The following is a 27,039-nucleotide window of genomic DNA, read 5'->3' on the forward strand; positions in this document are numbered from 1 at the left end:
AGAGTTCCCTATGCTATACAGTAGATCCTTGTTGGCTATCTATTTTAAATATAGGAGTGTGTACATGTCAATCCCAAACTCCCCCCCACCATTCCCCACTGGTAACCATAAGTTCGTTCTCTAACTCTGTGAGTCTCTGTTTTATAAATAAGTTCATTTGTATCATCTTTTTAAAAATTCCACATATAAGCTTGATGTCATATGATATTTGTCTATCTCTGTCTGACTGACTTCACTTAGTATGATAATCTCCAGGTCCATCCATGTTGCTGTAAATGGCATTATTTCGTTCTTTTCTATGGCTGAGTAGTACTCCCTTGTATATATGAACCACATCTTTATGCATTCATCTGTCAATGGACATTTAGCTTGCTTCCATGTCTTGGCTATTGTAAACGGTGCTGCAATGAACATTGGGGTGCATGTATCCTTTTGGAGCATGGTTTTCTGCAGATATATGCCCAGGAGTGGGATTGCTGGATCATATGGTTATTCTACTTTTAGTTTTTGAAGGAACCTCCATACTGTTTTCTATAGTGGCTACACCAGTTTACATTCCCACCAACAGTGTAGGAGGGTTTCCTTTTCTCCACACCCTCTCCAGCATTTATTTTTTGCAGATTTTTTGATGATGGCCTTTGTGATTGGTGTGAGGTGATATATCTTGGTAGTTTTGATTTGCATCTCTCTAATTATTAGCATTGTTGAACATCTTTTCATGTGCCTCTTGGCCATCTATATGTTTTCTTTGGAGAAATGTCTCCTTAGGTCTTCTGCCCATTTTTTGATTGGGTTGTTTGTTTTTTTGATATTGAGCTGCATGAGCTGTTTGTAAATTTTGGAAACTAATCCCTTGTCGGTTGCATCATTTGCAAATATTTTCCCCCGGTCTGTGGGTTGTATTTGCACTTTGTTTATGGTTTCTTTTCCTGTGCAAAAGCCTTTGAGTTTAATTAGGTCCCATTTGTTTATTTTTGTTTTTATTTCCATTACTCTGGAGATGGGTTGAAAAAGGTATTTCTGCGATTTATGTCAGAGTGTTCTGCCTATGTTTTCCTCTAAGAGTTTTATAGTATCTGGTCTTACATTTAGGTCTTTAATACATTTTGAGTTTATTTTTGTGTATGGTGTTAGGGAGTATTCTAATTTCATTCTTTTACATGCAGTCCAGTTTTCCCAGCACCACTTATTGAAGAGGCTGTCTTTTTTCCATTGTAAACTCTTGCCTCCCTTATTGTAGATTAATTGACCATAGGTGCATTTATTTCTGGGCTTTCTAAACTGTTCCATTGATTTATATTTCTGTTTTTGTGCCAGTACCATACTATCTTGATGACTGTAGCTTTGTAGTATAGTCTGAAGTTTGGGAGCCTGATTCCTCCAGCTCCGTTTTTCTTTCTCAGGATTGCTTTGGCTATTCAGGGTCTTTTGTGTTAACATGCAAATTTTAAAATGTTTTATTCTAGTTCTGTGAAAAATGCCATTGGTAATTTGATGGGGATTGTGTTGAATCTGTAGATTGCCTCGGGTAGTATAGTCATTTTGACAATACTGATTCTTCTAATCCAAGAACATGGTATAACTTTGCATCTGTTTGTGTCATCTTCGATTTCTTTCATCAGCATCTTATAATTTTCAGAGTACAGGTCTTTTGTCTCCTTAGGTAGGTTTATTCCTAGGTATTTTACTCTTTTTGATGCGATGGTAAATGGGACTGTTTCTTTAATTTCTCTTTCTGATCTTTTGTTATTAATGTATAGAAATGCAACAGGTTTCTGTGTATTTTGTATCCTGCAACTTTACCAAATTAACTGATGAGCTCTGGTAGTTTTCTGGTAGCATCTTTTTTTATATATATATACATTTATTTATTTTTGGCTGTGTTAGGTCTTCATTGCTGTGCGCAGGCTTTCTCTAGTTGCAGCGAGTGGGGGCTACTCTTCATTGTGGTGTGTGGGCTTCTCATCACCGTGGCTTCTCTTGTTGCAGAGCACGGGCTCTAGGCATGTGGGCTTTAGTAGTTGTGGCACGCGGGCTCAGTAGTTGTGGCTCACGGGCTCTAGAGTGCAGGCTCAGTAGTTGTGGCGCATGGGCTGAGTTGCTCTGTGGCATGTGGGATCTTCCTGGACCAAGGATCAAACCCATGTCCCCTGCATTGGCAGGCAGATTCTTAAGCACTGCACCACCAGGGAAGTCCCTTTTGATAGCATCTTAAAAAGAGTTTCTATGTATAGTATCATGTCATCTGCAAAGAGTGACAGTTTTACTTCTCCAATTTGGATGCCCGTTATTTCTTTTTGTTCTCTGATTGCCGTGGCTAGGACTTCCAAAACTATGTTAAATAATAGTGGTGAGGGTGAACATCCTTGTCTTGTTCCTGATCTTAAAGAAAATGCTTTCAGCTTTTCAATTGTGAGTATGATGTTACCTGTAGGTTTGTCTTACATGGCCTTTATTCTGTTGAGGTAGGTTCCTCTATGCTCACTTTCTAGGGAGTTTTTATCATAAATCAGTGTTGAAGTTTGTCAAAAGCTTTTTCTGCATCTATTGAGACGATCATATGGTTTTTATTCTTCCGTTTCTTTTTTTTTTTTTAAACATCTTTATTGGAGTATAATTGCTTTACAATGGTGTGTTAGTTTCTGCTTTATAACAAAGTGAATCAGTTATACATATACATATGTTCCCATATCTCTTCCCTCTTGCATCTCCCTCCCTCCCACCCTCCCCATCCCACCCCTCTAGGTGGTCACAAAGCACCGAGCTGATCTCCCTGTGCTATGCGGCTGCTTCCCACTAGCTATCTATTTTACATTTGGTAGTGTATATATGTCCATGACACTCTCTCACCCTCTCACATCTCATCCCTCCCCCTCCCCATATCCTCAAGTCCATTCTCTAGTAGGTCTGTGTCTTTATTCCCGTCTTGCCACTAGGTTCTTCATGGCCTTTTTTTTTTCCCTTAGATTCCATATATATGTGTTAGCATTACTGTATTTGTTTTTCTCTTTCTGACTTACTTCACTCTATATGACAGACTCTAACTCCATCCACCTCATTACAAATACCTCCATTTCATTTCTTTTTATGGCTGAGTAATATTCCATTGTATATACGTGCCACATCTTCTTTATCCATTCATCCGATGATGGACACTTAGGTTGCTTCCATGTCCTGGCTATTGTAAATAGAGCTGCAATGAACATTTTGGTACATGACTCTTTTTGAACTATGGTTTTCTCAGTTGTGGGATTGCTGGGTCGTATGGTAGTAGTTCTATTTGTAGTTTTTTAAGGAACCTCCATACTGTTCTCCATAGTGGCTGTATCAATTTACATTCCCACCAACAGTGCAAGAGTGTTCCCTTTCCTCCACACCCTCTCCAGCATTTATTGTTTCTGGATTTTTTGATGATGGCCATTCTGACCGGTGTGAGATGATATCTCATTGTAGTTTTGATTTGCATTTCTCTAATGATTAATGATGTTGAGCATTCTTTCATGTGTCTGTTGGCAATCTGTATATCTTCTTTGGAGAAATGTCTACTTAGGTCTTATGCCCATTTTTGGATTGGGTTGTTCGTTTTTTTGTTATTGAGCTGCATGAGCTGCTTGTGAATCTTGGAGATTAATCCTTTGTCAGTTGCTTCATTTGCAAATATTTTCTCCTATTCTGAGGGTTGTCTTTTGGTCTTATTTATGGTTTCCTTTGCTGTGCAAAAGCTTTTAAGTTTCATTAGGTCCCATTTGTTTATTTGTGTGTTTATTTCCATTTCTCTAGGAGCTGGGTCAAAAAGAATCTTGCTGTGATTTATGTCATAGGGTGTTCTGCCTATGTTTTCCTCTAAGAGTTTGATAGTGTCTGGCCTTACACTTAGGTCTTTAATCCATTTTGAGTTTATTTTTGTGTATGGTGTCGGAGTGTTCTAATTTCATTCTTTTACATGTATCTGTCCCATTTCCCCAGCACCACTTATTGAAGAGGCTGTCTTTTCTCCACTGTATATGCTTGCCTCCTTTATCAAAGATAAGGTGACCATATGTGCATGGGTTTATCTCTGGGCTTTCTATCCTGTTCCATTGATCTATATTTCTGTTTTTGTGCCAGTACCAAACTGTCTTGATTACTGTAGCTTTGTAATATAGTCTGAAGTCAGGGAGCCTGATTCCTCCAGCTCCATTTTTCGTTCTCAAGATTGCTTTGGCTATTCGGGGTCTTTTGTGTTTCCATACAAATTGTGAAATTTTTTGTTCTAGTTCTGTGAAAAATGCCAGTGGTAGTTTGATAGGGATTGCATTGAATCTGTAGATTGCTTTGGGTAGTAGAGTCATTTTCACAATGTTGATTCTTCTAATTCAAGAACACGGTATATCTCTCCATCTATTTGTATCATCTTTAATTTCTTTCATCAGTGTCTTATAATTTTCTGCATACAGGTCTTTTGTCTCCTTAGGTAGGTTTATTCCTAGATATTTTATTCTTTTTGTTGCAATGGTAAACGGGAGTGTTTTCTTAATTTCACTTTCAGATTTTTTGTCATTAGTATATAGGAATGCAAGAGATTTCTGTGCATTAATTTTGTATCCTGCTACTTTACAAAATTCATTGATTAGCTCTAGTAGTTTTCTGGTAGCATCTTTAGGATTCTCTATGTATAGTATCATGTCATCTGCAAACAGTGACAGCTTTACTTCTCCTTTTCCGATTTGGATTCCTTTTATTTCTTTTTCTTCTCTGATTGCTGTGGCTAACACTTCCAAAACTATGTTGAATAATAGTGGTGAGAGTGGGCAACCTTGTCTTGTTCCTGATCTTAGTGGAAATGGTTTCAGTTTTTCACCATTGAGGACAATGTTGGCTGTGGGTTTGTCATATATGGCCTTTATTATGTTGAGGAAAGTTCCCTCTATGCCTACTTTCTGCAGGGCTTTTATCATAAATGGGTGTTGAATTTTGTCGAAAGCTTTCTCTGCATCTATTGAGATGATCATATGGTTTTTCTCCTTCAATTTGTTAATATGGTGTATCACGTTGATTGATTTGCGTATAATGAAGAATCCTTGCATTCCTGGGATAAACCCCACTTGAACATGGTGTATGATCCTTTTAATGTGCTGTTGGATTCTGTTTGCTAGTATTTTGTTGAGGATTTTTGCATCTGTGTTCATCAGTGATATTGGCCTGTAGTTTTCTTTCTTTGTGACATCTTTGTCTGGTTTTGGTATCAGGGTGATGGTGGCCTTGTAGAATGAGTTGGGGAGTGTTCCTCCCTCTGCAATACTTTGGAAGAGTTTGAGAAGGATAGGTGTTAGCTCTTCTCTAAATGTTTGATAGAATTCGCCTGTGAAGCCATCTGGTCCTGGGCTTTTGTTTGTTGGAAGGTTTTTAATCACAGTTTCAATTTCGGTGCTTGTGATTGGTCTGTTCATATTTTCTATTTCTTCCTGGTTCAGTCTCAGCAGGTTGTGCATTTCTAAGAATCTGTCCATTTCTTCCAGGTTGTCCATTTTATTGGCATAGTGTTGCTTGTAGTCATCTCTCATGATCGTTTGTATTTCTGCAGTGTCAGTGGTTACTTCTTTTTCGTTTCTAATTCTATTGATTTGAGTCTTCTCCCTTTTTCTCTTGATGAGTCTGGCTAGTGGTTTATCAATTTTGTTTATCTTCTCAAAGAACCAGCTTTTAGTTTCATTGATTTTTGCTATTGTTTCCTTCATTTCTTTTTCATTTATTTCTGACCTAATCTTTATGATTTCTTTCCTTCTGCTAGCTTTGGGGTTTTTTTGTTCTTCTTTCTCTAATTGCTTCAGGTGCAAGGTTAGGTTGTTTATTCGAGATGTTTCCTCTTTCTTGATGTAGGCTTGTATTGCTATAAACTTCCCTCTTAGCACTGCTTTTGCTGCGTCCCATAGGTTTTGGGTCGTCGTGTCTCCATTGTCATTTGTTTCTAGGTATTTTTTGATTTCCCCTTTGATTTCTTCAGTGATCACTTCGTTATTAAGTAGTGTATTGTGTAGCCTCCATGTGTTTGTATTTTTTTACAGATCTTTTCCTGTAATTGATATCTAGTCTCATAGCCTTGTGGTCGGAAAAGATACTTGATACGATTTCAATTTTCTTAAATTTACCAAGGCTTGATTTGTGACCCAAGATATGATCTATCCTGGAGAATGTTCCATGAGCACTTGAGAAAAATGTGTATTCTGTTGTTTTTGGGTGGAATGTCCTATAAATATCAATTAAGTCCATCTTGTTTAATGTATCATTTAAAGCTTGTGTGTCCTTATTTATTTTTATTTTGGATGATCTGTCCATTGGTGAAAGTGGGGTGTTAAAGTCCCCTACTATGATTGTGTTGCTGTCGATTTCCCCTTTTATGGCTGTTAGTATTTGCCTTATGTATTGAGGTGCTCCTATGTTGGGTGCATAGATATTTACAATTGTTATACCTTCCTCTTGGATCGATCCCTTGATCATTATATAGTGTCCTTCTTTGTCTCTTGTAATAGTCTTTATTTTAAAGTCTATTTTGTCTGATATGAGAATTGCTACTCCAGCTTTCTTTTGATTTCCATTTGCATGGAATATCTTATTCCATCCCCTCACTTTCAGTCTGTATGTGTCTCTAGGTCTGAAGTTGGTCTCTTAGACAGCATATATATGGGTCTTGTTTTTGTATCCATTCAGCCAGTCTGTGTCTTTTAGTGGGAGCTATTAATCCATTTACATTTAAGGTAATTATCGATATGTATGTTCCTATTCCCATTTTCTTAAATGTTTTGGGTTTGTTATTGTAGGTCTTTTCCTTCTCTTGTGTTTCTTGCCTAGAGAAGTTCCTTTAGCATTTGTTGTAAAGCTGGTTTGGTGGTGCCGAACTCTCTCAGGTTTTGCTTGTCTGTAAAGGTTTTAATTTCTCCATCAAATCTGAATGAGATCCTTGCTGGGTAGAGTAATCTTGGTTGTAGGTTTTTCTCCTTCATCACTTTAAGTATATCCTGCCACTCCCTTCTGGCTTGCAGTTTCTGCTGAAAGATCAGCTGTTAACCTTATGGGGATTCCCTTGTGTGTTATTTGTTGTTTTTCCCTTGCTGCTTTTAATATGTTTTCTTTATATTTAATTTTTGACAGTTTGATTAATATGTGTCCTGGTGTGTTTCTCCTTGGATTTCTCCTGTATGGGACTCTCTGTGCTTCCAGGACTTGATTAACTATTTCCTTTCCCATATTAGGGAAGTTTTCAACTATAATCTTTTCAAATGTTTTCTCAGTCCCTTTCTTTTTCTTTTCTTCTTCTGGGACCCCTATAATTCGAATGTTGGTGCGTTTAATGTTGTCCCAGAGGTCTCTGAGACTGTCCTCAGTTATCTTCATTCTTTCTTCTTTATCCTGCACTGCAGTAGTTATTTCCACTATTTTATCTTCCAGGTCACTTATCCGTTCTTCTGCCTCAGTTATTCTGCTATTGATCCCATCTAGAGTATTTTTAATTTCATTTATTGTGTTTTTCATCATTGCTTGGTTCCTCTTTAGTTCTTCTACGTCCTTGTTAAATGTTTCTTACATTTTGTCTATTCTATTTCCAAGATTTTGGATCATCCTTACTATCATTATTCTGAATTCTTTTTCAGGTAGACTACCTATTTTCTCTTCATTTGTTAGGTCTGGTGTGTTTTGACCCTGCTCCTTCGTCTGCTGTGTGTTTTTCTGTCGTCTCATTTTGCTTATCTTACTGTGTTTGGGGTCTCCTTTTCAGAGGCTGCAGGTTTGTAGTTCCCGTTGTTTTTGGTATCTGTCCCCAGTGGCTAAGGTTGGTTCAGTGGGTTGTGTAGGCTTCCAGGTGGAGGGAACTAGTGCCTGTGTTCTGGTGGATGAGACTGGATCTTGTCTTTCTGGTGGGCATGTCCACGTCTGGTGGTGTATTTTGGGGTGTCTGTGGCCTTATTATGATTTTAGGCAGCCTCTCTGCTAATGGATGGGGCTGTGTTCCTGTCTTGCTAGTTGTTTGGCATAGGGTGTCCAGCACTGTAGCTTGCTGGTCGTTGAGTGAAGCTGGGTCTTGATGTTGAGATGGAGATCTCTGAGAGATTTTCGCCGTTTGGTATTACGTGGAGCTGGGAGGTCTCTTGTGGACCAGTGTCCTGAAGTTGGCTCTCCCACCTCAGAGGCACAGCCCTGATGCCTGGCTGGAGCACCAAGAGCCTTTCATCCACATGGCTCAGAGTAAAAGGGAGAAAAAATAGAAAGAAAGAAAGAAAGAGGATAAAATATAGTGAAGTAAAATAAAGCTATTATAAAGCAAAGCTATACAGACAAAATCTCACCCAGAAGCATATACATATACACTCACAAAAAAAGGAAAAGGGGGAAAATTAATATATCCTGCTCCCAAAGTCCATCTCCTGAATTTGGGATGATTCGTTGTCTCTTCAGGTATTCAACAGATGCAGGCACATCAAGTTGTTTGTGGAGTTTTAATCCGCTGCTTCTGAGGCTGCTGGGAGAGATTTCCCTTTCTCTTCTTTGTTCGCACAGCTCCCGGGGTTCAGCTTTGGATTTGGACCCGCCTCTGCGTGTAGGTCGCCTGAGGGCGTCTGTTCCCTGCCCAGACAGAACGGGGTTAAAGGAGCAGCTGCTTCGGGGGCTCTGGCTCACTCAGGCCGGGGGGAGGGAGGGATATGGATGCGGGGCGAGCCTGCGGTGGCAGAGGCTGGCGTGACGTTGCACCAGCCCGAGGCGCGCCGTGCGTTCTCCCGGGGAAGTTGTCCCTGGATCACAGGAGCCTAGCCGTGGCGGGGTGCACCGGCTCCCGAGAGGGGCGGTGTGGAGAGTGACCTGTGCTTGCAAACAGGCTTCTTGGTGGCGGCAGCAGCAGCCTTAGCGTCTCATGCCCGTCTCTGGGGTCCGCGCTGATTGCCGCGGCTCGCGCCCGTCTCTGGAGTTCGTTTAGGCGGCACTCTGAATCCCCTCTCCTTGCCCGCTACGAAACAAAGAGGCAAGAAAAAGTCTCTTGCCCCTTCGGCAGCTGCAGACTTTTTCCCGGACTCCCTCCCGGCTAGCTGTGGTGCATTAACCCCTTCAGGCTGTGTTCACGCCGCCAACCCCAGTCCTCTCCCTGGGATCCGACCGAAGCCCGAGCCTCAGCTCCCAGCCCCCGCCCGACCAGGCGGGTGAGCAGACAAGCCTCTCGGGCTGGTGAGTGCTGCTCGGCACCACTCCTCTGTGCAGAAATCTCTCCGCTTTTCCCTCTGCGCCCCTGTTGCTGTGGGGTCCGCGCTGATAGCTGCGGCTTGCGCCCGTCTCTGGAGTTCGTTTAGGCGGCGCTCTGACTCCCCTCTCCTCGCGCACCAGGAAACAAAGAGGGAAGAAAAAGTCTCTTGCCTCTTCGGCAGCTGCAGACTTCTTCCCGGACTCCCTCCCGGCTAGCTGTGGTGCATTAACCCCTTCAGGCTGTGTTCACGCTGCCAACCCCAGTCCTCTCTCTCCCTGGGATCCGACCGAAGCCTGAGCCTCAGCTCCCAGCCCCCGCCCGCCCCGGCGGGTGAGCAGACAAGCCTCTCATGCTGGTGAGTGCTGCTCGGCGCCGAGCCTCTGTGCGGGAGTCTCTCTGCTTTGCCCTCCGCACCCCTGTGGCTGTGCTCTCCTCCTTGGCTCCAAAGCTTCCCCCCTCCGCCACCCGCAGTCTCCGCCCGCGAAGGGGCTTCCTAGTGCGTGGAAACCTTTCCTCCTTCACAGCTCCCTCCCACTGGTGCAGGTGCCATCCCTATTCTTTTGTCTCTGTTATTTCTTTTTTCTTTTGCCCTACCCAAGTACGTGGGGAGTTTCTTGCCTTTTGGGAGGTCTGACGTTTTCTGCCAGCGTTCAGTGGGTGTTCTGTAGGAGCAGTTCCACGTGTAGATGTATTTCTAATGTATCTGTGGGAAGGAAGGTGATCTCCGCATCTTACTCTTCCGCCATCTTCTCCTCCTCTTCCGTTTCTTAATATGGTGTATCACATTGATTTGCAAATATTAAAGAATCCTTGATCCCTGGATAAATACCACTTGATCATGGTGTATGATCCTTTTAATGTGTTGTTGGATTCTGTCTGCTAGTACTTTGTTGAGGATTTTTTAATCTATGTTCACCTGTGATATTGGCCTGTAAATTTTCTTTCTTTCTGTTTTTTTTTTTTTTTGGTGTTATCTTTGTTTGGTTTTGGTATCAGGTTGATGTTGGCCTCATAGAATGAGTTTGGGAGTGTTCCTCCCTCTGCTGTATTTTGGAAGAGTTTGAGAAGGATAGGTGTTAGCTCTTCTCTAAATGTTTGATAGAATTCACCTGTGACCTGCCATCTAGTCCTGGACTTTTGTTTGTTGCAAGTTTTTAAATTACAGTTTCAATTTCAGTACTTGTGATTGGCCTGTTCATATTTTCTATTTCTTCTTGGTTTAGTCTTGAGAGATTGTATCTTTCTAATAATTCGTCCATTTCTACTAGGTTGTCCATTTTATTAGCATAGAGTTGCCTGTAGTAGTCGCTTATGTTCCTGTGTATTTCTCTGGTGTCCATTGTAACTTCTCCTTTTTCATTTCTAATTTTATTGATTTGAGCCCTCTCCCTCTTTGTCTTGATGAGTCTGGTTAAAGGTTTATCAATTTTGTTTATCTTTTCAAAGAACCAGCTTTTAGTTTCATTGATCTTTTCTATTGTTTTCTTCATTTCTATTTCGTTTATTTCTGCTCTGATCTTTATGATTTTGTTCTTTCTACTAACTTTGGGTTTTGTTTGTTCTTCTTTCTCTAGTTGCTTTAGGTGTATGTTAGGTTGTTTATTTGAGATTTTTCTTGTTTCTTGAGGTATGATTGTATTGCTATAAAATTCCCTCTTAGAACTGCTTTTGCTGCATCCCATAGGTTTTTTTTTTTAATGTATATGCATACATGTGTGTGTACAGAAGATTCTTTGAGTCAGAAACAAGGACCACTTACTACTCACAGAAATAGCATCAACTATAGCAATAGTGTGTGTCAGTTTCTTGAGTATCAGTTCTCACAGCGGTGATTTGGTGAGGGCTAGATGGCACATGAACATGTTTTGGGGTACAGTATGGATAAGGAACCCCATGGTGGGAAAGACAGACATTATATAGGGCTGCTGGATTCCTGTCCATATGAGAGAGAGAGAGAGAGAGAGGGAGGGAGAAAGAGAAAGAGAAACTTATCTTTGCTGTGGAGTACAAGAGAGTAAATTCCATTCCAGAGAGGGAGAATGATATTTTACTCTCCTGGGAGACGTCCTCTATCTGTGCTGTAAAAAAAGCTGCCCTCTCTGGATTGAAGTGTTTCATAGGTTTTGGGTTGTTGTGCTTTTGTTTTCATTTGTCTCTAGGTATTTTTTATTTCCTCTTTGATTTCTTCAGTGATTCATTGGTTGTTTAATTGCATACTGTTTAGCCTCCATGTGTTTGTGTTTTTATAGTTTTTTTTCTTGTAGTTGATTTCTAATCCCATAGTGTTGTGGTCAGAAAAGATGCTTGATATGATTTCAGTTTTCTTAAATTTACTGAGGCTCACTTTGTGGCCCAGCATGTGATCAATCCTGGAGAAGAATGTGCACTTGAGAAGAATGTGTATTCTGCTGCTTTTGAATGGCATGCTCTATAAATATCAATTAAGTCCACCTGGTCTAATGTGTCATTTAAGGCCTGTGGTTCCTTATTGATTTTCCTTCTGGATGATCTGTGCATTGATGAAAGGGGGGTTTTAAAGTCCCCCACTATTATTATGTGGGGGATTTCTCCTTTAATGGCTGTTATTATTTGCCTTATATATTGAGGTCCTCCTATGTTGGGTCCATACATATTTACAACTGTTGTATCTTCTTCTTGGGTTAATCCCTTGATCATTATGTAGTGTCCTTCTTTGTCTCTTGTAATAGTCTTTATTTTAAAGTCTGTTTTGTTTGATATGAATATTGCTACTCCAGCTTTCTTTTGATTTCCATTTACATGGAATTCCTTTTTCCATTCCCTTACTTTCAGTCTGTATGTGTCCCTAAATCTGAAATGGGTCTTCTGTAGACAGCATATATATGGGTCTTGTTTTTGTAACCATTCAGCCAGCCTGTGTCTTTTGGTTGTGGCATATAATCCATTTATTTTTAAGGTAAATATTGATATGTATTTTCTTATTGCCATTTTGTTAATTGTTTTGGATTTGTTTTTATAGGTCTTTTTTCTTCCCTTCCTCTTTTGTTCCCTTCTCTTGTGATTTGATGACTGACTTTAGTGTTGTGTTTGGATTTCTTTTCTTTTTTGTGTGTTTATCTATTGTAGATTTTTGATTTGCCATTCCCATGATGTTTTGATACAGCTGTCTATATATAAACAAAATTGTTTTGAGTTGCTGGTTTTTTAATTTCAAATGCATTTCCAGTAGCCTGCATTTGTGCTCTCCTTTTCTCACGATTGCTGGTTTTCATATCCTATTTGTGTGTAGATGATTTCCTACCTTTACCATATGTTTGCCTTTACCAGTGAGTTTTTCCATTCATAATTTTCTTGTTTCTAATTGTGGCCTTTTCTTTTCCACGTAGAAAATTTCCTTCAGCATTTGTTGCAACGCTGGTCTGGTGGTACTGAATTCTCTTAGCTTTTGCTTGTCTGTAGAGCTTTTGATTTCTCTGTCAAATCTGAGAGCCTTGCTGGGTAGCTTATTCTTGGTTATTGGTTCTTCCTTTTCATCACTTTAAATATATCATGCGACTCCCCTCTGGCCTGCAGAGTTTCTGCTGAGAAATCAGCTGATAACCTTATGGGAATTTCCTTGTATGTTGTTTGTTGCTTTTTAGATTTTTTCTTTGTCTTTAATTTTGGTCAATTTCATCACTGTGTATCTTGGTGTATCCCTTCTTGGGTTTATTTTGCCTGGGACTCTCTGCACTTCCTGGACTTGGGTGACTGTTTCCTTTCCCGTGTTAGGGAAGTTTTCAGCTATTATCTCTTCAAATATTTTATCAGGTCCTTTCTCTCTCTTCTCCTTCTGGGACCCCTATAAAGCAAGTATGTTGGTATGTTTAATGTTGTCCCAGAGGTCTCTTATACTGTCCTCATTTCTTCTCATTCTTTTTTCTTTATTCTGTTCCACAGCAGTGATTTCCACCATTCTTTCTTCCAGCTCACTTATCTGTTCTTCTGCCTCAGTTATTCTGTTATTGATTCCTTCTCATGTATCTTTCATTTCAGTTATTGTATTGTTCATCTCTGTTTGTTCTTTAAAGCTTCTAGCTCTTTGTTAAACACTTCTTGTATCTTCTCAATCTGTGCCTCCATTCTTTTTCTGAGATCTTGGATCATCTTTACTATCATTACTCTGAATTCTTTTTCAGGTAGACTGCCTATCTCCCCTTCACTTAGTTGTTCTTCTGGAGTTTTATCTTGTTCCTTCATCTGGGACATATTCCTCTACTGTCTCATTTTGTCTAACTTTCTGTAATTGTGGTTTCTGTTCCGCAGGCTGCAGGGTTGTAGTTCTTCTTGCTTCTGCTGCCTGCCCCCTGGTGGATGAGGCTAAGAGGCTTGTGTAGGCTTCTTGGTGGGAGGGACTGGTTTCTGCCCAGTGGTGGGTGGAGCTGGCTCTTGTCCCTCTGATGGGCAGGGCCATGTCAAGGGGTGTGTTTATCAGGCAGCTGTGTGCTCAGGAAGACTTTAAGCAGCCTGCCTGCTGATGGGTGGGGCTGTGTTCCCACCCTGTTGGTTGTTTGGCCTGAGGTGTCCCAGCACTGGAGCCTACAGGCTGTTGGGTGGGGCCAGGTCTTGGTGAGAAAATGGTGGCCTCCAGGAGGGCTCACGCCAATGAGTACTCCCCAGAACTACTGCTGCCAGTGTCTTTGTCCCTGCAGTAAGCCACAGGTGCCCGCCTCCACAGGAGACCCTCCAATACTAGCAGGTAAAACTACCCAGTCTCTTATGAGGTTACTGCTTTTCTCCCTGGTGCACACGAGACGCTGTGTGCACCCTCCAAGAGTGGAGTTTGTTTCCCCCAGTCCCGTGGAATTCCTGTGATCAAACCATGATGGCCTTCAAAGCCAGATTCTCTGGGGGCTCCTCCTCCCATTGCCAGACCCCCAGGCTGGGGAGCCTGACATGGGGCTCAGAACCTTCATTCCTGTAGGTGAACTTGTGTGGTAAACTTATTTTCCAGTTTGTGGGTCACCCACCTGGCATGTATGGGATTTGACTTTATCATGGTCCTCCTACCATCTCGTTGTGGGTTTGTCTTTGTCTTTGGATGTAGGGTATCTTTTTTTGGTAAGTTCCAGTGTTCTTTTGTCAATTGTTGTTCAGCAGTTAGTTGTGACTTCAGTGTTTCCATAAGAAGAGGTGAACTCATGTCCTTCTACTCTGTCATCTTGTCTCAGCTGTGTGTCTAGGCTCAGTGTTATAATTTTTACTATTGCCTTAAGTTAGCCCCCATCATCTCCTATCTTCCACCAGAAAGCTGGGTCTGTTTATATGTCCAGAGAATGCTGTGATATGCTGTCCAGATCACTGTTTCAGGACCAAGGCACTCAATTCTTCATCTGCATGGAGAATTGGCTAGCAATGCCATGCACCTGAGCTCTTCCCAGTGCATACTCTCAGCTTCCTTCACTCACTCTCCAACATCAACCAGATGATAGGGAGAGACCCAAGGGACCTGACAGAGGAACTGCATTTCTAAGGCTGGTTTTTGACAATAATAAGATAGGCAAAATGCTTTGATCCTTGAATTTATGTTATATAGATAGTAAATACATGGCTTATATCTTCAATGATTTCAGAGGTTATTTCATTATTAATAAAAAACAAAGGATTTTCTGCTGTAATTTTCAGCCATAGTTTGGTATTTAAGAATTCTTTATCAGTTTTCCCTCCACTCTCTTTCTTAACTGCCCCCTCATCTGAAACTTCCTTCCATGTGCCTCTGAGACTTAAGGTCCCAATAGATTTCCCTGCAGAAGGTCTCTTGGTCACATGTTCATGGGTAAACCTCAAGTGAAGCGAATTATTTGTATAAGATTATATAGTTAGAGGTAGAGCTACCAACACCCAAACCTTCTCAGTGCCAGGTGCAAATTTCCCCGTAAAGCCTTAGTGCCTTCCCTAACCTGAGAGCACACCCTCAAGGCCAAAATAGCAGATGATGTGCCTCTACCATGGGAGGGTTAAGGGAGAAGGTAGAGGCAAAAGGTTTACTCCGTTTCCCCTTCTCATGAGAATTTTACTTTGAACTGACCCTCTAGCTCTGTTTTCCAGTAATGTGATAAGGTGGTATGTGTCAACTGTGTTACTAAGCAACACTACTTAAGGTGAAAACGACCCCTGATTGGAACTAGCATCTGACTTGGAGGAATTATAAATAAGTTATTAATACCTAACAGGAAACTGTAACTTTGAGGTTTCCTGAGTGTGCTGACTTTTGTAACTGGGCAAATTCATTGGGGGGGACCCTGGAAACTATGCTGATGGAATTATTACAAGAGATACTGGTCCAGGAGCATGTAAACCAGGGCAGCTCCTGCACCCACCCAATGCATCTGGTCTCTTTTCCTTGCACCTGAGCTTTGTAACCTGGGGGCTAAAGGAAACAGCTATGTGGTCTTCTGTGTGGATTCAGTGAGAGCTCCCACAGGAAGAGAAACAAACACCTAATGCTGCCCTGCTAGAACCTGTGGGTCCTGTATTATATCTGTCTTTCTGAGTAGAGTGATACTCAAATCATACCAAATATGGCCTATGTTAGTCTTGTGAGTATGAATGTTTAGTTGCACCTAAGACCAGGCCCCTGGTTGATACTGCAGAGGGCATCAGGGCTAGAATTGGGCAGGCTGTGCCTCATGCCATGTTTATAGCTAGAACAGTGCGATGTGGAGTTAGACAAGGTACCCCCTAAGAACAAGCTTTTTTTTTTTTTTAATAACACTGACACATTTTGTAGCTTTATCTGTGATGGCATACAGTCATATGCTAAAAGAACCTATAAAAGTAATTTTGAGTCCCGTTTTCTGGTCACAAGAGTCCAACTGCTGTCATATCAACTCTGTTCTCTAACACTTTCAATAGCAGATTCCATAGAAATGCACTAATTTTTCCCCCTGTATTCCCCCATTCAATCTGGGCTGCCATAATCAGACAGACAGAAAGCACGAGGACACTTTTTTCTTGCATCTGTAGTGGAAACCTTAGCAGACAGTAACTGCTTCAGGCCTGTCAAATAGATGCATGACATGCACCAATTTAAATGGGAATGCCTCATTTTCCATGTTAGGATTGTTAGAGTACAGCACAGAGCTGAATGGTGCTGCTTGTCCTCCTCTCTACTTCCAGTTGAAAGATCAAACTCACCTTAGCTGTTTTGCTCATTTTCAGTTTCTCCCTCAAGTAGCTCAGTGTCTGATGCTTGCTGTTGCTCAACAGAATGCTTCTCGAGCATGTCTTCCGTGTGCCTGTGGATGACCTGATGGGCTGCGAGGATGTGCTTCTGCTGTGCATTCCTCACTGTGCCAAAGGGACAGAAGACTTATTACTCCGCAAGTTGGAACATATCATTCCCAAAGATTCTCAAGAGAGTAGTGACAGAAATGGTAACTTTGCAAACCACATATTCTCTTACTTAAGCCTGACTGGATTAAAGAAAAATTACCTGCTCTCTGTTTTGGAAGGATACATTCCAAGGGTAACTCAACCCAAATCTTACTACTGCTGCTCCCCCTGTTCCGCTCTCTGCTCAGTCCAGTCCTGCTCCTCCCCACCAGGTTTGCCTCCATTCTGCTGCTTGGCAGCTTCCCTCACCTGGAATGCCTGCACTCTAAATCCTGCCCTTCTGCAAAGCCCAGCCCAAGTCCCAGCTCCTCCAGGAAGTCTCCTTTGACTGAGTCAGCCCACATTTACCATGACCACACTTGAGTTTGTACAAACCTATTGAGCACTGAAGTACTTCATGTGAGTTACATTTTGTTTACCTAGATTGTAAATGAGTGACATAAAGGTAAAGACCTTGTTTCATACTTCTCTTTGAGCCTTAGTCCCTAATATGAAGGGTACTTGTTGAATGATGAGTTTCTGAGCTCCTGGCTTTAAAAGTTGGTCCTAGTTCCACATTCTAAGAATATTTATTACCAAGACTTAGTACATTAAGCATCCCGTTTGCCTTGGAAAGAAAGAGGTAATTGTGATGATGACGATGACAGCAGTTAGCATTTGTCCTTACTTTGTGCCAGGCACTGTTTTAAGCAGTTGGCATATACTTACTCATTTAAGCCACCCACAACCCTAAAAGAGAGTATTAATATCCCCATTTTCCGATGCGGCAACTGAGACACAGAGAGATTAGGTAATTTGCCTAGTCATACAGCTAGTAAAGCATAATAAGCAGTACTGTGGATTCTGTGCTATTGAGGTGTCAGCTAGTTTATACAGGGTAAATCACATAGCAACTTACAACACTTCAGAGCAGTATGGTTGAAAGAATGGGGACTTTGGAGCCACACAGACCATGGTACAATCTGCAAACTGTATAATGTCTCTTAAGCACTAATTTCCGTAACTGAAATATGAGAACACATCTATAGATGTTGTAAGAAATTTAAATAAGGTATTTCTAAAAATGCTTAGTACATTGTCTGGAACTTAGTATGCATTTAAACCTTGGTAGTTACTATTATTTTCATCTGTATAAAGGTCTTCAATGTCATTCCCCTCCATGAACTTTTAGAAAAATGAGAGTTAGTTGGTGGATTAGGAAGACTCTGAGCTCACCTCCTCTCATGGGCACACCAAAATTACTATTTACAGAGAAACTATTGATGAGAAAGACCAGAACCTACCAGAAAAGACCTCTACAACTAAAGATATAAAGAAAGAACCTCAATAAGATGGGTAGGATGGGTGGAGTTGTGGTATAGTCAAGAGCCATACCCCTGGTAGGCAACCTACAAACAGGAAAATAACTAGAATTGCAGAGGTTCTCCCCAAGGAGTGAGGGGTCTGAGCTCCACATTGGGCTCCACAGCCCAGGGGTCCTGCACTGGAAAGATGAGGAGTACCCACAATATTTGGCTTTGAAGGCTAGTGGGGCTTGTCTTTCAGGAGACCCTGTGGGCTGTGGGATATAGAGACTCCACTCTTAAAAGGTACACACAAAATCTTATACACTGTGGCACCCAGGGCAGAAGCAGTAATTTGAAAGGACCCTGGGTCAGACCCACCCACGGATCTTGGCAAGTTTCCTGGGGTGATAGGAGGCAACTGGACCTCACCCTGGGGACACAGACACTCATGGTAACCATTTTGGGGAGCTTTTTCTACCACATGGACACTGGTGCTGGTGAGCACCATTTTGTAAACCTCCCTCTAGCTAGCTCATCAGCCTCAGGACCCAGTACTGCCCACACCCACCAGCCTGTAGGCACTGGTACTGGAATGCCTCAGGCCAAGCGACTAGCTGGGCAGGGACACAGCCCCACCCACCAGTGGGTTTGCCTTAAAACACCCTGAGCCCACAGCCACTCATGGACATGGCCCTGTCCACCAGAGCGCACAAGCACTAGAACTGGGACCCCCAAGGCCTGCAGCAAGAGACCTTGGGACCTGGCTCAACCCATCAGTAGGCTGGCACCAACCCCAGACCTGCTGGGCCCCAGCCCCACCCACCAGCAGGCCAATACCAGCTCTGAGACACTTTGGGCCCCTCAGCCAGCCTCCCCAGAATCTGGCCCCACTCACCAGACATGGAATGGATAAACAACAAGGTCCTACTGTAAAGCATAGGGAACTATATTCAATATCCTGTGATAAACCATAATGGAAAAGAATGTAAAAAGAGAATGTATATATATGTATAACTGAATCATTTTGCTGTACAGCAGAAATTAACACAACATTGTAAATCAACTATTCTTCAATAAAAAAATAAGGCAGAACAGCAACAAAAAAAGGAACTCTAGAGAAGAACGGATGAACAGAGTGAGAGGTTAGAAGTTTTTAACAGAGTTAGAAAATATAAAGAACCAAACAGATGAAAATATAATAACTGAAATGAAAAATACACTAGAAGGAATCAACAGTAGATTAAGTAATACAGAGGAATGGATCAGCAAGCTGTAAGACAGAGTAGTGGAAATCGTTCAAGCTGAATAGAAGAAAAGAATAAAAAGAAATGAGGACAGTTAAAGAGACCTCTGGGAAAACATCACACATACTAACATTTACATTACAGGGGTCCCAGAAGGAGAAGACAAGAGAAAGGGACGGAGAACATATTTGAAGACAAAACAGCTGCAAACTTCCCTAACCTGTGAAATGAAACAAACATGCAAGTCTAGCAAGCACGGAGAGTCCCAAACATGATCAACCCAAAGAGGACCACACCAAAACACTCTGTAATTAAAATGGCAAAAATCAAAGATGATAAAGGGATATTATTAAAAGTAGCAAGGGAAAAGCAACAAGTTATGTACTAGGGAACTCCCATAAGGCTATCAGATGACTTTTCAGCAGAAACTCTGCAGGTCAGAAAAGTGTGGCAAGATAGAGCTGAAGTGATGAAAGGGAAAACCTACAACCAAGAATACTCTACTTGGCAAGTCTTTCATTCAGATTTGATGGAGAGATCAAAAGTTTCACAGACAGGCAAAAGCTAAAAGAGTTCAGTACCACCAAATCAGCTTTACAAGAAATGTTAAAGGGAATTCTCTAAGTGAAAAAGAAAAGGCCACAACTAGAAACATGAAAATTATGAAAAGAAAAAGCTCATTGGTAAAGGTAAGTATATAGTTAAGGTAGTAAATCAACCACATACAAAGCTAGTAGGAGGGTTAAAAGACAAAAGTAGTAAAATCACCTATATCCACAATAAGCAGTAAAGGGATGCACAAAACTAGATATAAAATATGATGACAAAAACAGTAATTGTGAAGGGAGGGGAGTAAAAATGCAGAGTTGTTAAAATGTGTTAGAAATTAAGAGATAAGCACTTAAAATAATCATATATAGATACTAGACCTAGCTACATCTATGTATAAACCTAATGGTAACCGTAAACCAAAAATCTATAATAGATACACACAAAAAAAGAGACAGGAAGCCAAACAACACTGAAAACAATCATCAAATCACAAGGGAAGAGAAGGAAAGAAGAAAGGAACAAAAAAATTACAAAAAACAACCCCAAAGCAATTAAAAAATGGCAATACCTACCTGTCCATAATTACTTTAAATGTAAATGGACTAAATTCTCTAATCAAAACACATACAGTGACTGAATGTATACAAAAATAAGAGCCATATATATACTGCCTACAAGAGACTCAGTTGAGATCTAAAGACACACACAGACTGAAAGTGAGAGGATGGAAAAAGGTATTACATGCACAAAGAAATCAACAGGAAGCAGGGGTGCAATGCTTATATCAGACAAAATAGACATTAAAACAAAGACTGTTAGAAGAGCCAAAGAAGGAAACATTACATAATAATCAAGGGATTAATCCAAGAAGAAAACATAACAGTTCTAAATATATATGCACCCAACATAGGAACACTTAAACATATATTAACAGACATAAAGGGAGAAAATCAACAGTAGCACATAATACTAGGAACTTTGTGTGTGTGTGTTAAAGAATTTACTAATTTATTTTACAGCAAGACCTATAATATGGGTCCCTCTGTCACAGGCAATGAAAACAGGCAATCTCTACTGAGGAATGAAATTATTCAGAAATTTCTCTGCAACGAAATACAAACAGATTTTCTGCAAGAATAGTTTTCTCTTCATCTAGAAATTTACATACTTATAGAAAACCCACAGACATTTTAATCTTTGCTCTCTCTTTTCACTCCATCCAGGTTTCCAATACAGTAAGTCCCCTACATGTGAACCTTCAAGTTGCGAACTTCCAAAGATGCGAAAATGCCCGTGTGCCAACTGTTGCACTGTTCTACTATACTTTTTGAAGTACTGTAAGATTAAAAATGTTTTCTATATTTTTTGTGTTTTTTATGTATTATTTGTGTGAAAAGTATTATAAACCTATTACAGTACAGTACTATATAGCTGATCATGTTAGTTGGGTACCTAGGCTAACTTTGTCGGACTTAAGAACAAATTGGACTTACGAACGTGCTCTCGGAATGGAACTCGTTTGTATGTAGGGGACTTACTGTACTAAGGACTTTAACACCCCACTTACATCAATGGACAGATCATCCACACAGAAAATTAATAAGGAAACACTGGCCTAAACGTCACACTAGACCAGATGGACTAAATAGATATTTCTATAGAACACGTATTCCAAAAGCAGCAGAATACACATTCTTTGCAAGTGCACATGAAACATTCTCCAGAATAAATTACATGCTAGGCCACAAAACAAGTCTCAGTAAATTTAAGAAAACTGAAATCTTATCAAGCATCTTTTCTGATCCCAGCTCTATGAGACTAGAAACGAACTACAAGAAAAAACAGCAAAAAAACATGTGGAGGCCAAACACTATGCCACTAAACAACCAAGGGATCACTGAAGAAATCAAAGAAGAAATTAAAAAAAAAATACATGGAGACAAATGAAATAAAAAATGCAGTGATCTGAAATCTCTGGGATGCAGCAAAAGCAGCTCTAAGAGGAAAGTTTATAGTGATACAGGCCTACTTCAGGAAAGAAAAGTCTCAAATAAAGAACCTAACCTTACACCTAAAGCAACTAGAAAAAGAAGAACAAACAAAAGTTAGTAGAAGGAAAGAAATCATAAAGATCCGTGCAAAAATAAATAAAATAGAGCCTATTTCTAAAAAAGTAGAAAAGATTAATGAAACTAAGAGCTGTTTCTTTGAAAAGATAAACAAAATTGATAAATCCTTTATGCAACTCATCAAGAAAAAAAGAAAGGGCCCAAGTAAATAACATCAGAAATGAGAAAGGGAAGCAACTATATGGCAATAAAATGGACAACCTGGAAGAAATGGACAAATTCTTAGAAAGGTATAACCTTCCAATACTGAACCAGCAAGAAATAGAAAATATAAACAGACCAATCACGAGTAATGAAATTGAAAATGTAATTAAAAATCTTCCAAGAAACAAAAAAGTCCAGGACCAGATGGCTTCACAGGTGAATTCTATCAAACATTTAGAGAAGAGCTAACACCTATCCTTCTCAAACTCTTCCAAAAAATTGCAGAGGGAGAAACACTCCCAAGATTATTCTACAAGGCCACCATCACCCTGATACCAAAACCAGACAAAGATATCACACAAAAAAAATAAAATTACAGACCAATATCACTGATGAACATAGATGCAAAAAGCCTCAACAAAATACTAGCAATCAGAATCCAACAACACATTAAAAGGATCATACACAATAATCAAGTGGGATTTATCCCAGGGAAACAAGGATTCTTCAATATTATGCAAATCAATCAGTGTGATACACCATATTAACAAATTAAAGAATAAAAACCATATGATCATCTCAATAGATGCAGAAAAAGCTTTTGACAAAATTCAACACCATTTATGATAAAAACTCCAGAAAATGGGCATAGAGGGAACCTAGCTCAACATAATAAATGCCATATATGACAAACCCACAGCAAACATTCTCAATGGTGAAAAACTGAAAGCATTTCCTCTAAAATCAGGAAAAAGACAAGGATGTCCACTCTTACCACTATTATTCAACATAGTTTTGGAAGTTCTAGCCATGGCCATCAGAGAAAAAAGAAAAGCAATACAAATTGGAAAAGAAGAAGTAAAACTGTCACTGTTTGCAGATGACATGATGCTATACATAGAGAATCCTAAAGATGCCACCAGAAAACTACTAGAGCTAATCGATGAATTTGGTAAAATTACAGGATACAAAACTAATACGCAGAAATCTCTTGCATTCCTATACACTAACAACGAATGATCAGAAAAAGAAATTAAGGAAACAATCCCATTTACCACTGCAGCAAAAAGAATAAAATACCTAGGAATAAACCTACCTAAGGAGGCAAAAGACCTGTACACAGAAAACTATAAAACACTGATGAAAAAAATCAAAGATGACACAAACAGATGCAAAGTTATACCATGTTCTTGGATTAGAAGAATCAATATTGTGAAAATGACTCTACTACCCAAAGCAATCTACAGATTCAATGCAATCCCTATCAAACTACCACTGGCATTTTTCACAGAACTAGAACAAAAAATTTCACAATTTGTATGGAAACACAAAAGACCCCGAATAGCCAAAGCAATCTTGAGAACGAAAAATGGAGCTGGAGGAATCAGGCTCCCTGACTTCAGACTATATTACAAAGCTACAGTAATCAAGACAGTTTGGTACTGGCACAAAAACAGAAATATAGATCAATGGAACAGGATAGAAAGCCCAGAGATAGAGAGGATTAACCAAGATGGCGGAGTAGAAGGATGTGCTCTCACTCCCTCTTGCGAGAGCACCAGAATCACAACTGGCTGCTGGACAATCATCAACAGGAAGACACTGGACTTCACCAAGGAGGATACCCCACGTCCAAGGACAGAGGAGAAGCCACAGTGAGACGGTAGGAGGGGCGCAATCAGAGTAAAATCAAATCCCATAACTGCTGGGTGGGTGACTCACAGACTGGTGAACACTTATACCACAGAAGTCCACCCACTGGAGTGAAGGTTCTGAGCCCCACGTCAGGCTTCCCAACCTGGGGGTCCGGCAACAGGAGGAGGAATTCCTAGAGAATCAGACTTTGAAGCCTAGTGGGAATTGATTGCAGGACTTCGACAGGACTGGGGGAAACAGAGACCCCACTCTTGGAGGGCACACAGAAAGTAGTGTGCGCATCGGGACCCAGGGAAAGGAGCAGTGACCCTGGGGGAGACTGAACCAGACCTACCTGCTGGTGTTGGGGGGGTCTCCTGCAGAGGTGGGGGGTGGCTCTGTTTCACCGTGGGGACAAGGACACTGGCAGCGGAGGTTCTGGGAAGTGCTCCTTGGTGTGAGCCCTCCCAGAGACTGCCATTAACCCCACTAAAGAGCCCAGGTAGGCTCCAGTGTTGGGTTGCCTCAGGCAAAACAACCAACAGGGAGGGAACCCAGCCCCACCCATCAACAGTCAAGTGGATTAAAGTTTTACGGAGCTCTGACCGCCACAGCAACAGTCAGCTCTACCCACCACCAGAGCCTCCCATCAAGCCTCTTAGATAGCCTCAACCACCAGAGGGCAGACAGCAGAAGCAAGAAAAACTACAATCCTGCAGCCTGTGGAACAAAAACCACAGTTACAGAAAGACAGACAAGATGAAAAGGCAGAGGGCTATATACCAGATGAAGGAACAAGAAAAAACCCCAGAAAAACAACTAAACGAAGTGGAGATAGGCAACCTTCCAGAAAAAGAATTCAGAATAATGATAGTGAAGATGATCCAGAACCTCGGAATAAGAATGGAGGCAAAGATTGAGAAGATGCAAGAAATGATTAACAAAGACCTAGAAGAATTAAATAACAAACAAACAGAGATGACCAATACAATAACTGAAATGAAAACTACACTAGATGGAATCAATAGCAGAATAACTGAGGCAAAAGAACGGATAAGTGACCTGGAAGACAGAATGGTGGAATTCACTGCTGCAGAACAGAATAAAGAGAAAAGAATGAAAAGAAATGAAGACAGCCTAAGAGACCGCTGGGACAACATTAAATGCAACAACATTCGCATTATAGGGGTCCCAGAAGGAGAAGAGAGAGAGAAAGGACCAGAGAAAATATTTGAAGAGATTATAGTCCAAAACTTCCCTAACATGGGAAAGGAAATAGCCACCCAAGTCCAGGAAGTGCAGAGTCCCATACAGGATAAACCCAAGGAGAAACACGCCGAGACACATAGTAATCAAAGTGACAAAAATTAAAGACAAAGAAAAATTATTGAAAGCAGCAAGGGAAAAACGACAAATAACATACAAGGGAACTCCCGTAAGGTTAACAGCTGATTTCTCAGCAGAAACTCTACAAGCCAGAAGGGAGTGGCATGATATACTTAAAGTGATGAAAGGGAAGAACCTACAACCAAGATTACTCTACCCGGCAAGGATCTCATTTAGATTTGATGGAGAAATCAAAAGCTTTACAGACAAGCGAAAGCTAAGAGAATTCAGCACCACCAAACCAGCTCTACAACAAATGCTAAAGGAACTTCTCTAAGTGGGAAACACAAGAGAAGAAAAGGACCTACAAAAACAAACCCAAAACAATTAAGAAAATGGTCATAGGAATATACATATCAATAATTACCTTAAACGTGAATGGATTAAATGCCCCAACCAAAAGACACAGGCTTGCTGAATGGATACAAAAACAAGACCCATATATATGCTGTCTACAAGAGACCCACTTTAGACCTAGGGACACATACAGACTGAAAGTGAGGGGATGGAAAAAGATACTCCATGCAAATGGAAATCAAAAGAAAGCTGGAGTAGCTATACTCATATCAGATAAAATAGACTTTAAAATAAAGAATGTTACAAGAGACAAGGAAGGACACTACTTAATGATCAAGGGATCAATCCAAGAAGAAGATATAACAATTATAAATATATATGCACCCAACATAGGAGCACCTAAATACCTAAGGCAACTGCTAACAGCTATAAAAGAGGAAATTGACAGTAACACAATAATAGTGGGGGACTTTAACACCTCACGGACACCAATAGACAGATCGTCCAAAATGAAAATAAATAAGGAAACAGAAGCTTTAAATGACACAATAGACCAGATAGATTTAATTGATATTTATAGGACATCCCATCCAAAAACAGCAGATTACACGTTCTTCTCAAGTGCACACGGAACATTCTCCAGGATAGATCACATCTTGGGTCACAAATCAAGCCTCAGTAAATTTAAGAAAATTGAAATCATATCAAGCATCTTTTCTGACCACAACGCTATGAGATTAGAAATGAATTACAGGGAAAAAAACGTAAAAAAGACAAACACATGGAGGCTAAACAATACGTTACTAAATAACCAAGAGATCACTGAAGAAATCAAAGAGGAAATGAAAAAATACCTAGAGACAAATGACAATGAAAACATGACGACCCAAAACCTATGGGATGCAGCAAAAGCAGTTCTAAGAGGGAAGTTTATAGCTATACAAGCCTACCTAAAGAAACAAGAAATATCTCAAGTAAACAATCTAACCTTACACCTAAAGAAACTAGAGAAAGAAGAACAAACAAAACCCAAAGTTAGCAGAAGGAAAGAAATCATAAAGATCAGATCAGAAATAAATGAAATAGGGCTTCCCTGGTGGCGCAGTGGTTGAGAGTCTGCCTGCCAATGCAGGGTACACGGGTTCGAGCCCTGGTCTGGGAAGACCCCACATGCCGCGGAGCGACTGGGCCCGTGAGCCACAGCTACTGAGCCTGCGCGTCTGGAGCCTGTGTTCCGCAACAGGAGAGGCCGCGACAGTGAGAGGCCCGCGCACCGCGATGAAGAGTGGCCCCCGCTTGCCACAACTAGAGAAAGTCCTCGCACAGAAACGAAGACCCAACACAGCCATAAATAAAATTTAAAAAAAAAAAAAAATTTTAAATGAAAAAAAAAAAAAAGAAATAAATGAAATAGAAACAAAACAATAGCAAAGATCAATAAAACTAAAAGCTGGTTCTTTGAGAAGATAAACAAAATTGATAAGCCATTAGCCAGACTCATCAAGAAAAAGAGGGAGAGGACTCAAATCAATAAAATCAGAAATGAAAAAGGAGAAGTTACAACAGACACCACAGAAATACAAAGCATCCTAAGAGACTACTACAAGCAACTTAATGCCAATAAAATGGACAACCTGGAAGAAATGAACAAATTCTTAGAAAGGTATAACCTTCCAAGACTGAACCAGGAAGAAATAGAAAATATGAACAGACCAATTACAAGTAATGAAATTGAAACTGTGATTAAAAATCTTCCAACAAACAAAAGTCCAGGACCAGATGGCTTCACAGGTGAATTCTATGAA

General features: G+C 40.6%; 1 protein-coding gene and 1 non-coding gene across 5 annotated transcripts in view; both read right to left on the bottom strand.

The window, feature by feature from the left end:
* Positions 1–27,039, bottom strand: part of CFAP91 (cilia and flagella associated protein 91) — a 137,546-nt gene that overhangs the window by 14,419 nt on the left and 96,088 nt on the right. For all 4 annotated transcript variants that reach the window (XR_011074319.1, XM_068546679.1, XM_068546681.1 and 1 more), the window contains exon 17: positions 16,364–16,516. Coding sequence is in view for 3 of the 4 variants with exons in the window: in XM_068546679.1 (XP_068402780.1) it covers positions 16,365–16,516 (152 nt within the window). In the remaining variant the exon portion in view is untranslated. The remainder of the gene's footprint in view (positions 1–16,363; positions 16,517–27,039) is intronic.
* On the bottom strand, positions 16,112–16,242 carry LOC137766860 (small nucleolar RNA SNORA31). Its single transcript, XR_011074393.1, has one exon. It is a non-coding gene; the product is annotated as a small nucleolar RNA SNORA31 (small nucleolar RNA).

Source organism: Eschrichtius robustus, chromosome 6 (assembly GCF_028021215.1).
Source record: "Eschrichtius robustus isolate mEscRob2 chromosome 6, mEscRob2.pri, whole genome shotgun sequence".
Classification (NCBI taxonomy): Eukaryota; Metazoa; Chordata; class Mammalia; order Artiodactyla; family Eschrichtiidae; genus Eschrichtius; species Eschrichtius robustus.